At 54.2% G+C, this 15,344-nt stretch overlaps 1 protein-coding gene across 2 annotated transcripts in view; it reads right to left on the reverse strand.

Annotated features, from left to right (window-relative positions):
- PARVB (parvin beta) overlaps positions 1-15,344 on the reverse strand; it is a 91,822-nt gene that overhangs the window by 19,084 nt on the left and 57,394 nt on the right. For both annotated transcript variants that reach the window (XM_033117092.1, XM_033117093.1), the window contains exons 4-8: positions 13,544-13,646; positions 7,070-7,210; positions 5,668-5,783; positions 2,572-2,630; positions 2,381-2,400 (exon numbers count right to left, since the gene is read on the reverse strand). In XM_033117092.1, coding sequence (XP_032972983.1) covers positions 2,381-2,400; positions 2,572-2,630; positions 5,668-5,783; positions 7,070-7,210; positions 13,544-13,646 — 439 coding nt within the window. The remainder of the gene's footprint in view (positions 1-2,380; positions 2,401-2,571; positions 2,631-5,667; positions 5,784-7,069; positions 7,211-13,543; positions 13,647-15,344) is intronic.

Raw genomic sequence — 15,344 nt, forward strand, 5'->3', positions numbered from 1 at the left:
GCTTACAGCTCAAGGTGCAGTGTGAGAAGGGAAAAAGGGAAGGGGCAGGGTCCCCGATCGTGTCTGCCAGGCACGTCACAAGGCTTGACTGAGTAAACAGTGACGTAGGAAGCCCAGCAACGTACTCCCGGTGAGCAGAGTGACAAGAGAAGAAATAGTAAGTCAGGAAGGGGGCAGGAAGAGCCCTAGGGGGCAATTCAGGGCAGGGTGCTCAGGGAGGGTCCCCTGATAAGTGACATCTGAGTAAGAGCTGGAGATGCTGAGTGAGTGAGCCATGGAGGGATCTAGAGGGAGAGCATTTAGGGCACACAGTAATGCAGTATAAACGCTGGAAGAGCCACGGGCAGGCCGGACATGTGGGGGGTGGGGTGACAGAGAGGAGGCAAGGGGCTTCCAGAGGGGTGGTCTCAGAGGGCCACTGCGAGGGGCGTCGCTGTGGCTTAGACCCAGGGGAGGGGTGATGAGGAGAGTGAGGGGCTAAGGGGTGCTTTGGGAAGCCTGGCCCCAACCATGATGCACAGGAACCAACCGGAGGGGCTAGCAGGAGACAAGTACCTGGAGGGACATCTGACCTTTGAAGAGTGTGGGGCTACAGGGGACTGAGGATCCCCACTGGAGCCCTGCTGCGTCCGAGGCTGCCAGTCTGGGTAACCAGGAGACTGCAGCTTGCGTCAGCAAACCCACCAGGAGGTGGAACTAATTGCCTGCCACCCACTAATAGCCTGTTTGCATCTCACACGCATGCAAGAGCCTGTACAGGAATGAGGACAACTTTACCGGCTTTGTGGTTCCATTGCCGCCACCCTCACACTCAACCATCTCCTGTGTTCCCCAGCAAGGCGGCTGGGTCCATTTGTCATACTATGACACCTGGCTCTCCTGCAGGAGCCCCCACGCTGTGCACCAGCCCCAGGAGTGCCCTCTCACAGCACTGTGGGGGCTCTCCCCAAGCATCTATTTCCTCTGTCACAGCAGCCCCAATGGGACTGAATCTCCCAAGTTCCCCAAACCTCAAACCAGGCCTGTCCCAAACACGAAAATGACAACACACAGAAAACCAGACAACAGTTTAAAATGCTCCGAGGGCCCCACTCCTCACCTCTGTGCCTCCACAATCCACCGGGGTCTGAGCCCCTCCGTGCAGGAAGGTACACGGTGCCCCCAGGCAGGCCTCCACCCAGACACAGGGCAAGGCTGGCTGCCCACGACACCTGTCCACTCGGGAGGCCCACGCTGGCTGGGGGAGCTGCACTCCTCACTGCTGTTCTGTGTCCTCAGCCACTAGACACAGGACAGTTTCTTTCCCCTGCCCCCACCCTTTTTTAAATAATAAAGACATTAAAAGGAACTGAATTGCTACTTTAAAAACATAGTGAAGACTGAATTTACCCGGCCGGCTTAAGGCCATAATTGCTGCATTTTCTCCTGTTCAAGACCTTTGAGAACGTAAGAGTCACACGTGCTACCTACCTCAGGTTCCAGGGCCCAGCGTGGATGACTCCAGGGTGGCAGGGTCCCGAGGCACACATAGAAATTTGTTTGCTTTCCATTTTCCCTTCTAAAAGCTGTGCGCCCCTCCCCTGCCATGGTAGTGGGGGTCGAGGCTTTCTGCTTTGGAATGTTCCCCAAAGCAGTGAGCCTGGCGCAGGCTGCCTCTGGCTGAGAGCCAGGGGTTCCCGTCCTTGAGGGTTTAAACTCTGCCCCAGGTGTGCCTTTATCTGCCATCCCTCGCTGAGAAGAAGATAGGGCTATGGGGATTTAACGGGGCTGCGGACAGCTCTAGGGGACAGTCGCTGAAAACCAACAGTCCTACCCACTCCCTCACAAAGGGTGCCAGGTCCCAGGCCAAGAAGAGCACATGTACTATCTCCCGTAACCTGCTCAACAATCTTTGACTGACCCATTTCACAGATGAGGAACAGAGAGGTGAAGGAGCAGGCCAAAGGTCGCCCAGCTGGGACCAGAGCCGAGGCTGCGTGTCTCTGAGGAAGTCTGTTAAGCTGCGATTTTACAGTGGAAAGACTATATACGAAAGCACATCCTGTAAAGAAACTCTCTGCTGGCTAATTGTGCTCCATATTCAAACCGACATCACCCTCCCTTTGATTCTGCCCCCTGCTCCAGTCCCGTGCCACATCCCAGATGCTTCCCCGTCCTCTGTTGTCACCACCTCAACCTTCCATCACACTCTGTTCCTCGCCACCGGCCTCTCCCAGCTCTGAGAAGCAAACCACAAGCCCACAATGCAACCCAAGATTCCAGAACGGCTGGGGGCAGTGAAACCCGCCCGGAGCCCTGCTGCCCCCACACTGCGTGAACCCTGGGGGCCTTCTGGGACAGCCCCAAAGCGTCCAGTTACCACAGACCTGGGGGTACTTACCAAACCGCCCCATCATCGTCCTGCAAACAAAACAGAGAGAGAGCCATGACGGAGGGTGACGGAGGTGACCCCAAAGTCGGGGCCCCGAAATGCCCAGGTGGAGGGCCATTTACAGAAACGTAAGTCACATGTGGATAAATTCTGTCCCGCTCTAAATACAAACGAGAGGGCGGGGCAGCAGGTCCACTTACTCTGTGGTTGTGGTCAGTTCCTCTGTGACATGGCTGGAATGGAGCAGGCCTTCCCGCTTCTGAAAACCCCAAAATGAACAAATAAATACACCAGCACCTCGGCAGGCAGAGAGGACAGGAGGCAGGCCATTGCTGGCAGGGTAGCCATGGCCACCTGTAGGTGGCCAGGGACCCAGAGACTGCCTTAGGGACAATAAAAGAACAAGGGATTGTGTAGAACATCCAAGCCACACCTGGGTAGGAGGTGGTGGTGACGCAGGTGACAAGAGGGGCTAACCCTTTTGGTGGCTGGAAGCTGCCCCCAGCTTCACGCCCAACCCAAGGGTCTCCACATTGCTCTGAAAGCTGGCAGCTGTGGGGGTCTCGGGAGAGACACCCCAGCTCCCAAAGGGACCCCCTACATCCTGTGGCTGGGAGCTGAGGAGCACCGAGGAACAAACATGACAACAGGGAAGCGTAACAGACGCTCGCTGGCTTGAATAGGGCCCCCCAGGAGTCATGTCCATCAGAATCTCAGAATGTGGCTTTTTTGGGAAATAGTGTCTTTGCAGGCGTAATTAGTTAAGATGAGGCCATAATGGGGGTGGCCAGATGGCTCAGCTGGTTAGAGCGCAAGCTCTGAACAACAAGGTTGCCGGTTCAATCCCCGCACGGGGTGGTGGGCTGCGCCCCCTGCAAATAAAGATCGAAAACGGCAACTGGACTTGGAGCTGAACTGCACCCTCCACAACCAGATTGAAGGACAACGACTTGGAGCTGATGGGTCCTGAGAAACACACTGTTCCCCAATATTCCCCAATAAAATTTAAAAAAAAAAAAAAAAGATGAGGCCGTAATGAATTAGGGTGGGACCTAGATCCAAGAGAAGAGAAAATGGAGACAGAAACATGGACACGGAAAGAGGCCAGTTAACGACAGAGCCAGAGACTGGGGTATGTGTCTACAAGCCAAGGAACTCCGCCAAGGAACTCCTGGAGCCCCCAGAAGCTGGAGGAGCAGGAAGGACCCTCCCTGCAGCCTACGGAGGGAGCACGGCCCTGCCCACTCCTCCATTCAGGCTCTGGCCTCCAGAGAATAAATACCTGTTGTTCTAAGCCCCCCAGTTTGTGATATGTTGTTAGAGCAGCCCTAGGGCCCTAACACGCTGTGTGGCAACTTCTCCTGGAGCCACATGGTGGGGCAGGGGGGCGATGGGGTGGTCTGCCTATCACAGGACCTCAGGGTGCAGCTCGGTGGCCAGCTAAGCAACCACCACCGAAAGCCCCCACTTAAACCCCCGGGGGGACGGGGAACTCACTTCCTGCTGAGCAGCCCACTGTGGACAAAATCCGAGATCCAAGATCCCAGCTTCCCAAGCTTTCCTGAGCTCGGCCTCCAGGGCACTCTCACAGCTGGTTCTTGTGAATAGTTACTACCTTCGGGCAGCTGTTGGCTTTGTCACAGCCTCACCCTGACTGATTCTTAGGGGAGCCCACTGAGGGAGGCCCACAGACCTTTCATTCACCTACTTACACATCACACGTGCATTAGGCATCTGCTAGATGCCAGGCCCAGATTAGGTATTAGAGACACGAAGCTGAATATTTTAAAGGTGTAACCTCAGTTTTATCATTGCAGCTCAGAGACATCAAGGGCTGTCCCCAGGCCACACTGCTAGGTAGTGAATGAGGCCCTTGTCCGCATTCCTTTCCTCTACCAATTGCCACATTCTTTGTACCTCCCACCTCAGACTGGATAACGGGATGTGGAGCGACAGGCCAGGGGCCCTGGGGGAGGCGGGGGGCAGCTCTGAGGTCTGGGTGTCTGGCTGAGGCCTGAGGACGGCCAGTTCCCAGGACCTGCTCTCCCCGACTCCGTCCACTTTGGCTCAAACAACCCTCTCATAACCCTGGTGAAGCGGGACGCGCCAGCAAGCGCTTCCCCGGGTCAGTAAAACTTTCCGCAAACCCAAAAGATTTCTTTGGATCAAAGTGCAGGCCTGAAAGGAAATACCCCAATTACTGAGCTGCACGGAGCTTGCGGGGCCCCGGGTCTGACGTATGTGGGTCTGGGAACCATGTTCCCGTGTGTCCTCAGGAAGCCTTTCTCCACCAGCCGCCTCGAGGAAGCATCCAGGAGGAGGGTGGCAGGAATAGACCCCTGGCCCTGTCAGCACCGCCAACCACAAGCATTCCTCCTTAGGAAGCAAATGGGGCCAAAGGGCAGGTAACCTTTGCCTGATGCCAGAGAAGGGCATTCTACCCGTCGGGACCAGGCCAAGCTCCCAGGATAATGGAGAGTCAGGAAACACAGGGTCAGCCAGGGCCTTGCAGACCACAGAGACCACGGCTCCGACACGTTTACAAACCAGAGGAGAACATGGAGTTGGACATCCAGTAACAAACATGTGAGATATCCAGGTGCCAAGTGTCACCTCAATGCTCTGGCAGAAGCAGCTGTCCATCAGGACCCAGTGGGTCTTCCTCACTTAGTGTCCCCGATAGCCAGTGTGGAGTGCCAGGTACACAGTAGGTGCTTAATACATGTGTACTGGACAAAGCTGCAAACACAAAGCCGGGGCAGGGTCTGTCCCCTTAAATGCAGGGGAACAGCCAGAAAAGACTGCGCCACCTCTGTCGGAAGGACCCTGGCTCCTGGTTACATTTCTCTAAGTGAAGCCAGAGAAGTGACCTTGAAACAACCCCTGGGAGTGGTGGGCACAATGCAGAGGGAGGAAACACAAAGCAGCTTTAATGGGGTATCAATTTCATACCGCGGGTCTCAACCCTCTCCAGCGAGCAGTAAGCTCCTTCAAGAGGACTGAATTCTGATGACTTGGCTTCGGGGAGAAACAAATGTTCTTTGCAAAAATGTGGAAAACTTAAACCTCAGCGCTGCCATGCCTTGGAACCCGCCTCTCTTCAAATCAGTGCCATTGTTCCTGCTCCAATCACTTATCTGGAAGCCAGAGCCAGACATACATTTTGTCAAGAGGGAAAACAGGAGGTAGCCTCTTGGGGTGGCGGGGAGAAGAAGAAAGCAGGAAAAGTACAGGGGATGCAGTCCAGTGCCTCTGCAGCAGCGTCACGGGCAAGCCGCCCGCCCAGCAATACTCACCCGCACGACCACCATTTGCACAGAGACGTGCTCGGGGAGGCGGATCGGGGCCCGGAAGTGGGTGGCCAGGGACACGAGCAAGTGCAGGATGGCCACCAGGTTCTTCCCATGGATTGCTGGTCGGGGGACAGAAGAAGGGAGATGCTTTAGATCTGGTCATAGAGGAACCCTGAGCCCGTGTCCAGAAGGCAATAAAGACGCTGCGTCTAAATGAGACCTCCAAGGGAAACCACGGGGGGGGGGAACAACCACAGGCCACGGAAAAATGACGAGAGCTCATGAGCATCCTGTGTGCGTTTAGCTCCGGTTTCTATTGTTTTTCTTTCCTGTGGGCCTCAGGTGACTTATGCGACCACTTTGAAAAGCCTGATGCTTTTAAAAGGAGTAAATAGCAGGGTGATGAGAAGCAACGGCAGGAGAGTAAAATTAGCACAAGAGAAGGGGTAAAAAATTACGCAGAACAGGTCATCCTGGCCACTCAGCCATCACAGTAATGTGCGTTAGTATCCCTGGCACTTAGAAAGGGCTCCCTCTATGCAACCCTCCATCTTCACAGGGCAGGCAGGCGATCAAGGGCAACGGCTCCGGGATGGGAGGAGGCATGACGGCCCGCCTGGCTGCCTGCCATCGCCAGCCGCCAGCTCCTCCCCGTATGCAGACCAAGTGTGTCAGTCATGAGCGCTCTGTGCAGGGCTGCACAGTTTCCAAAGCACTGCTTCCTCACACAGCCCCGCAGCCTGTGCTGTAGGCTTGGGGCTGCCCAAGGTCTCTATGCCTAGAAACCAGGGCACATCTCACAGCAGCCACAGGAGCCCCTCGCCCAGCAGGGGGAGCGTCTGAGCCACAGCCCAGAGGGCCCTGCATTGAGGATGAGGGACGGGGGGAAAGGGGCTGGGACAAAGAACTTTCCAGCTTCTCTTGATTGTGTTCTTCACCTTTCCGCTTCATGTCTTAGCTGGAAGTTCTGTGATGTCACGTATTCCTACTGCCAGCACGCTCTGAGACATAGTCTGGAGGCATGAACTGTTTCCTGAAGGCCTGCTTTGACGGGTCATCAGTATGACGGCTCACTTGGTGTTGTGCCTTTGCTAGCTGGGGTTGGGTCCCCTCCAAGAAGCCCACAGAGCTTCTGTCTTATAACCTGAATTCCAACCCTCCCTCTGGAAGTCTCCCTTGATCCGCCCAACCAGAAAAGACTCCCCTTACTCCGAAGCCCATGGGCCGGGGTGGGGGGGACAGAGAGAGTGTGACTCCTAACAGGGGGGATGCTGGCTTTCCCTTCTCCTAGCTGCCTCTCACAGAGCAGGAGCGTGAATAGAACGTTTAAATGCAAGGCTAAGTCGATGACAAGTGACCAAGTGGACAACCGAGAGGACGGGCTCCCTCTCCCAGCAGCACTCACAGTCCACGGTCCACGGGAGCGCCCAGCCGTGGGGCCGCAGTAGGTCGTGCACGGCTTCCAGCACCGTCTGCAGCTTCTGTTTCTGCCCAATTTCGGACTGTGTCACCTCAGCCACATTCAGCTTGCAGTCCGCCAGTTTTTCTACAGCAAGGAGAACAAGAGCAAAAGGCAGTGTCAGGAGAAGCTGGAGGGACTCAGGGCCGCCTGGTCCACCGGCTGCAATGAGGTCCCCTCCCCAGCCCGGTCCCAAGGTGGAGCAGATCACCCGCAACAGTGGGGAGTTTCCAGGGTGTGGAGCCCAGAACTGTGAACTTGCAAGTCATTCATATTCCTTAGACAATGACTCCACAATGAAGGGGGGGTCAGGGGTGCAGGGATACAACTGTGGGCATGAAATGGACAAAATGATTCAAGGTACAGTGGGGAGGCAAGGAGGTGACCTGCAGGGACAGACAGGGAGGTGAGGACCGGCAGGTGATAAGAAGATGGAAAGGGTCTGACATGTCACCTTGTGCCTCTCTCATGTCACCATGCTGCCCCCACTCTGGTTTCTCTAACATTTGGACGCAATGGTAAGAAGGACTATTAGATATTCACAGAAACCTGTAGTGACTTTATCACCAAGACTGAGCAGGAAGCAACGAGAAGGAGCCGGACAGGAACTGCCACATCTGCTCCAGTCAATTACCAGGACTAAGAGCCAGCCATGGCCTGTGGGCCTTCATTTCCCTTCCGGGCGGGACAGTAGGGGACGCTTGACCCCACACCTGCTGAGGGGCAAGGCCAGGAAGGATCCCCAGGTTTCCCTCCTAGTCGTTTACTCCAAGACTCGGTGTTTCCTGACAGATCTCTTCTGCAAAACAACACAAGTGACACTGCAGAACACCGAGCGGGTGATGACAAAGTGCTGGGCGGGACAGAGTTAGTGCCACGCTGGAAGCCTTCCGTTCAGAGCTGCTGTCAGCGCCGGCAGTGACGGCCGATCATACAGGTAGTCGAGTCACTTCCTCATACAGGCTTGTCACAATGGGCTTTATATCTTGCAAGTGGGCCCCAGCCAAGCTCTGTTTGAGGCATTTTCGCTGGATGTGTCTGCTACTTCAACGTTCTCTCCCGTCCCTGGATTAGGGCAACAAGCACTTTTGCTATTCCCTTGAGGATACTACAACTATACAGCAATCCTGCTGGGCTCAGCATACTTCATTCATTCATCCATTCATTCATTCTTTCATTCACTCACAACATAGTTACTGAGCACCTACGGTGTGTCAGTCACTTTCCTAGAACCGGATGCAGCACAGACCAGGGAGGGGCCTAGTGGGGAGACGGCCACACCTAAAAACATCAGGTTGGGGAGCGGTGAGTGCCGGCACAAAGCAAAGCAACCCAATAAAACGCATCCTGTGGCGGACGGAAGTGGGTCCCGTTTGTACATTTTGAATTCCCTCCACCTGCAGCTAATGGGTCCCAGCTGAATAACCCACAGCTGTCTGTCTGAGGAACACCCTGAAAGTACAGAGCGGGTCCCCCCCAGTATACAGGGGCCCTTGGGGATGGAAGGAGAGCCACAGAGAGCTGGTGGTCCGAGAGCCTCAGCCACTGGCAGACACGGGGAGCTCAGCATGCCTCTGCTGTCCCCTTCCAGCAGCCAGCCCTGCCGACTGCACATGCCCAGTTACCTGGGTGGAGGAGGAGGGAGGAAACTGTATCAGCCTGTTCGGGCTGCCGTAACAAAGTACTGCAGACGGGCGGCTTAAACAGTGGAAATTTACTTCCTCACAGTCCTGGAAGTTGAAAGTCCAAGATCAAGGTGTCAGCAGAGTTAGTTTCTTCTGAGGCCTCTCTCCTTGGCTTATAGATAGCTGCCCATGTGTCCCCACCTGGCCGTCCCTCTGTGTGCGTCTGTGTCCTAATCTCCTTTTCTTACAAGGACACCACTCATACGGGGTTAGGGCCCATCCTAAGGACCTCATTTAACTTGATTCCCTCTGTAAAGACCTTGTCTCCAAACACAGTCAGTCTGAGTCCCTGGGGGTTAGACTTCAATGTATGAATTTGGGGGGATACCTTCAGCCCACAACAGGGACTGGGAGGCTAGCGGTGCCTGGCTGCTGCCTGGGCTGGGTCTTGGGTGTCTACCCTGCCTGATGGGGTATAGAAGCAGCTCAGGGCTGTGACATGGCCAGGACCCCTATCTTCCTAGCACAGAAAGAGAAAGAGGAAGAGGAAAACGGGGCAGATTCTCAAGTATGGCAGGCAAATGGGTGATGGCCAAAAGTTGGGCTGTCAACACTTACTACGTAAGGAAGGGCTCGCCTTTTGCAAGGCCGTGCCCATGCGTTAGAAGCAGGACAACAGCCCCCTGGGAGTCCCCTCAGTACGCCGGCATGGGCACCCTCACTCATCCCATCAACGGTCTACCTGGGGAGTAACACTGCAAACCGGAAGATTTACATCCACAGACACCGGCCACGTGGAAGAGGGTCCGACAGCTACTTCAGAATCTGCTCTCAAGAAAAGGGACATATCTGGGGTCCTGGTGGTGACACACTTGGCAGTCTCAGGTGACCAAGTCCATTCTCCTTATCTCCCTCACTCCTGCCTCCCCTACCTCTCTCAAATGCAGCATCCTCCTCCCTCACCCTGGACCCTTCACAATCCTTTGCAGGCTCTTCCTCTTCCTCACTGATGATGGCTGACCACCCAGGTCCCAGTCCTCAGATCTCTTCTCTCTCTACGGATGTACAGAAGTCAGCTTCGGCTTTGGCACCCGGCCAAAATCTATTTCACTTTGGCTTCTGCCTCTGGAAAGCTGAAGAGTCAAACGCCTTTGTTGTGTCGTTCCTGGCATCCCTGGGCTTGAGGATCACATGATCACGTAGGCCCCTAGTGCAGCTCATCAGTGTCACATGGTTAATAAGACCAGGCAAGACAGTCTGATGTTCTGTTAATATCTGAATAGTCTCTCCCACTGTTCTTTCCTTCAGTCAAAGTGGTATGTCAAACCACTTGACATACAAAACATTTTGGAATTGCTTTATCAAGTTCTTACGCAAGACACTCAAACAGGATGGCACTGCAGCTACCCCACAATAGATAGGCTGCCTCATGTTCTACTTTACAGATAACAAAACTGATGAAGCAGGACTCTGGCAACGACAGCAGCTTCAGGGCAAGTGCTGCATTTGCTGGGGGCAACTGAAGAGGGAACCGAAAGGATGAGACTTGAGCGGCAAGGACTTCTTATGTGCCACCTGCTCTAACGATGCCCCATCATTCTGCTCCAGGAAGGGCACTGGGTTCATTTACAGGCAACCAAGAGTGAGATGCAGGTGCAAATTCATTGCCTGAGAACCAGTTACAGAGTCCCTGGCCACGCTGCTCGATCTCAGGCTTGGAGACACAATTTTTCAACTGATTGGGGGAAGCCACAGACGTATGCAAAAGAATTGGAAAGAGAAAAATGCGAGTGCAACACGCTTCAGTTTGCTTCTGAATATATTAGAAAATATCTCCTTTAGGCCGTGAGCGAAGCGCCAGGTCAAGGGACTGTTTCAGTAAAAGAACACTATCAGCAACAGCAAATTCTTCAAGACCAAGAGTTGAAGAGCAGCTAAGCCTTTACCAGGAGAGGGAGGAAAGCTGATCACCCAGCACAGCTTCACCGTCAGGTCGGCCCAAGATTGAGTCTCCTCTCTCCTCCCCCACTGAAAGTGTCTCATCATCATAAATGTCCGGGTTGATGCCCTTGAGAGCAACAGTGCCAAGAATGACCAGACCAACGCTACAGACTAAAACATCAAAACTTTGCCCAACATTTTTAATAATAAAGTTGTGATAGTTACTAAACAATCTTGATCACATTTCAGATGTATTCCTGTGCCACGGAAGCTCATTCTAAGATGTGGGTTCCTGGCTCAGCCAAATAGAGATGTTAATTCTTGGCCATCCTGCGTTTAGTCAAGTAATGAATTTGGGACACCCTCTCCTGGTGAGGCCATCTGGTCCCACAGCATTACACATCATCTCTGCTGTGCCGAGCTCCAGCCTCGCTCCGAAGCTGACTCGGGTAGGACAAGCATTTCAACCCCTCATTGTCCAGCCCCCATGCTACCTTCAAGGGCTTCCTCATTCACCAGGTGCCCAGGACACAGACCTGGCAGTCAGCTTTCATGCCCTGGCAGCTTCAACCTCCCAAAGGTCTCACCAAGTGCACACTTCTCAGCCTGAGGCACCATCTGATGCCTGGGCCGCTGTGACAGCATCCTGACTGATCTCCAGGTTTCTGACCCTCCTCCCCCTCCACGCTGCACCAGGAGCCCCAGTGACCTTTAAAACTCTAACTCAGATCATGTCACAGCCCTGCTCAAAACCTCTAGTGGCTTCCTGTCACTTGGAATAAAAGCCTTTGTCGACCAGGGCTGGACGTGATCTGGCCCCATCCATCTTCCCAACCTCATCTCATCTCCTTTCTCTCTCTCTCTCTCTCTCTCTCTCTCTCTCTCTCTTTCTCTCTCTCTCTCTCTCTCTCCCCACCCCCACCTCCTGCAGCCTCTGTTCACTGCTCTTTAAACACTACAGACTTTTCCTCATTTCAGAGTCGAGAATGTTCAGATGTCTGCGCGGAGGTCACCTCCCCAGGTGAGCTGCCCCGACCCCTCCCCAGCCCAGCCCGTCACCACCCCAGCCGCTCGCTACCCAACAACCCTCTGATTTTCACCCTGGACCTTGTCAGTCTCTTCCAGCATCTATTTGCGTTTGAGGTTGAACCACCCCCCTATACTTCTCTTTCTTCCCTCTGCCAGAATCTGTGTGGGGTGGCTGAGGGGACCTCCTTTCTCTTGTTACCCCTGCGTCTCCAGAGCCTGGATCCACACAGCAGGCCGATGAATCTTCATTCGACAAATGAAGAAATGACCAAAACAAACAGAATCTTTTTTCCCCTCCAAAAAGGGATCGACTAAGGACAAAACAGTTTGTGAGCCACCAATCGTCATGCCCTTCGGAGTGAGTTCTGTGACACGGTTCCCGCCCCATAATCCCAGGAGGTTTCCCGCCAAGATCAGCTGGTCCGTAAGAGCCATATGCTGAGTGTGCAAACCCTTCCGGGAGGAGTGTCCTCCTGCCGGGAGGGACCCAACTCCAAGCAGGGACACAGATGCTGAGCCCAGGAAGCAGGAACACAATCTATGAAGCTGCAGATCCAGGGTCACCCCTCCCCGAGCAGCGCTCCTCTCCCATGCCCCCCCTTCCTGTCTGCTTTCCCTCAGTATCTCTTCTGAACAGAGCCCCCCAAACCTCAGGTCTCTGACTCTGTGCCCCCAACACGTCCCTGAAGCAGTCTGCACTCGGCTCACCTCCCCCCTAACCCACAGCAGACACCTCTGTTTAACTATGGAAGAAACATGGCCCCACTCCAGTCTGCCGGCCCCACCGAAACTGGGGGAGCGGGGTCTCCCCGGGGGGTCTCTCCTTTAGGAAGTGTGTGATCCCACACACAAGGGGACACTGACTCCTCGCAGCCATCCTCACAGAGCATTTGGGACCCTGAAAATACTTCAGTCTCTTGGGGACAAGAGGTTGTTCAGCACACAGTTCGTCCCTTCCAGAGTCTTTGGATGGAGCCCAGGCACAGAGGACGCAGATAAATAAATACTCTTCCGTTTCCTGCCAAAGGAGCCCACGACCTTGGCGGCAACAGGGCGCTCCTCGGTGACTCGGTAAGTGCCGAGTGACCGTGTGCCCGTCACAGAGGGACTCGGGGACTAACACCCCTGCTCTTTCTTTTCATTTTCTTGTCTTTTTTTTTTTCAGCCGCCACTTACTGACCAGACCGCGCGCCAGCACCACGCTGAGAGCACCACAAACATTAGTTCTGGAGCAGCCTGACGCCCCCAGTCCACAGACATGAAAGGAGCTGTCTGCAGGCCGCCCACACTCCTCCCTCTGCTCCCCACCCCACACCCATCACAGCCCACCCACAAATATGCACTGGGGACCCTCCTGCACCAGCACCTCCCATCCTGGAGGAGCGGCCCAGGCTGGAAGGTGCTCACAGTGGACGTGAGACGGGTCTCCGGCTGGCAGGGGGCGCTTACCCACAGGAAGGGGCTCCCATTAGGCCCCCTGTCAACATGCTGCCCTCGGGTGTATGTACCCAACAGCACAGAAGCTGCAGATGGTTCTGGAAGCTGTGCATGACCTGCTGCAGCCCTGTGTCTGGGAATTCTAGTAGAATGACCACCGGAGAAACGATGAAAGGACAGGTGACCTGAAAAGCCTGAAGCCCAGGACCCGGGGCACCACCTGGGAGCTGTGGGCTCAGAGCTATGGCTGCCAGTCACTGTCAGGACATATGACCATTCTCATCATGTAGAGATTTGTGCGGCCCAGCCCCAGGGCTGCCCTGCACTGTGGCCCTTTCGGGGGGGGGGGGATGGGGCGGGGGGTTTGCCCTCCTTCCTGTGGACTCACCCAAGAGCTTCTGCAGCACCTGGCCGTCGTAAAGGTCCTCCTCCAGCTGCTTCACGATGATCCTGTCTTCCACCAAGACGTCGTTGATCCAGTCGATGAGAACCTGGGGGAAAGGCAGGCGTTACGGCCTCGCTCACCAGTGCCCGCTCACCCAGGCACGACCGACCAGAGCCCGGGCAGGAACCGAAAGCTACTGGACATCAAGACGCCGCACACGGGGGCCAGGTAAGTCAGGCTGGGAAAGGCAAGCTTCGCCCAGCCTCCGGGGCGGGGCAGGAGGGGGCTCACCCAACCCCCGGTGGTCAGGGCTCCCCTGGGAATTCCTGAGAACCCAGCAGAGGGCAGCCACCTCACAGGCTGGTCCTCGTCCTATCGGGAACTCTCAGCCAGAGGAGGTGACAAAACCTGTGCACCATGGCGTGGAGAAGGGGGCATTAAGTGAGTAAATGTTAGTAGCACTGCCCTGATCGTCCAAGGCAGTACAGGTGGGACAGAAAATGTCTGTCCCCTCCCCCTTCCATAAAACCTGCGCCAAAACAGTCCCGGGTCACCTTGAGCCTAAAAGCTGTAGAGAAAAGAGGATCCCCTATGGCCCGTTACTGACAAGCTCGGAGCGCCTACTCTTTTTAACATTTTTACTGATATAGAATTCACACACCACATGATTCATGCAGGTAACGTGTGCGATGTCAGTGGTTTTTAGAATACACACACAATTGTGCTACCATCACCGTAATCAACCAAGAACATTTTCATTGCCCCCAAGAGAAACCCCGTGCTTACTAATAATAGTCACTCCCCACCCCCACTGCCCCCACTTGCTTCCAACCACTACACTACTTTCTCTGTCTACAGATCTGCCTATACTGGACATTTCATATGAATGGAATCCTAATACGTGACCTCTTGTGTCTGGCTTCTTTCACTCAGCATGATGCTTTCCAGCTTCATCCATGTTGTAGCATGTGTCAGTACTCTGTTCCTTCTTGTGGCTGAATAATAGTCCACTGTATAAATATACACATTCGACTGACCCATCCATCAGTTGATGGGCATTTCAGTTGTCACCACATTTGGGCTATATGCTTATATGAATGTGGGTGTACAAGTTTTTGCGTGGACACGTGTTCACTTCTCTAGGCCAGCCTTCCCCTTCAGCTTTTCTCAGCAACTTTTTCCATTCGATTCACTGGTGATATATTACAAAAGAAGACGGTTTCAATTGGGAAAATATCTGTAGAGAACTAGGGCTCCCGCTGAACAGAACTGTGTGTGGCCAATGCTGCTTAAGGTATTTCTTCTCCACAAACTAAAATGGTCACCTGAACACACGTCATCAAAAATGTACGTAGTCCACGATTTTCCTCTTCAAGCAAAACTGATAAAACTGTCTAAATGGTCCCAATAACCTCTTGAAATGGAAGTTTATTGCCCTCTCAGAGATGAACAGAAGGGCACGAATCCGGAATAGAGTGTTCCCTGCCACTCTTGGAAACATGCAACCTGCAAAACTGGCCACGAAGCAAATTTCTGGTAAGCATATTCTATTTCCCCACTAACTAAAAAATATTAAATCAGATACATAATCCCATGAAGAATAAAAGTAAAAATAAATTAAAGGGAGGTTTGGAGGAAGAAAGAGGTGGACAGCCCCACGGCATTACATACTGGTTTCGTCAAAGCCATCCAGAAGGGTCGGCAGGATGGAACCAGCTGCCCTGCTCCAGCCCTTCTGTGTCTCCCTCCCTGAGGGTCAGGCAGCGTGGGGAGTGCACTGGCCATGACAGGGCACCATCAGCTC

Source organism: Rhinolophus ferrumequinum, chromosome 10 (assembly GCF_004115265.2).
Source record: "Rhinolophus ferrumequinum isolate MPI-CBG mRhiFer1 chromosome 10, mRhiFer1_v1.p, whole genome shotgun sequence".
Classification (NCBI taxonomy): domain Eukaryota; kingdom Metazoa; phylum Chordata; class Mammalia; order Chiroptera; family Rhinolophidae; genus Rhinolophus; species Rhinolophus ferrumequinum.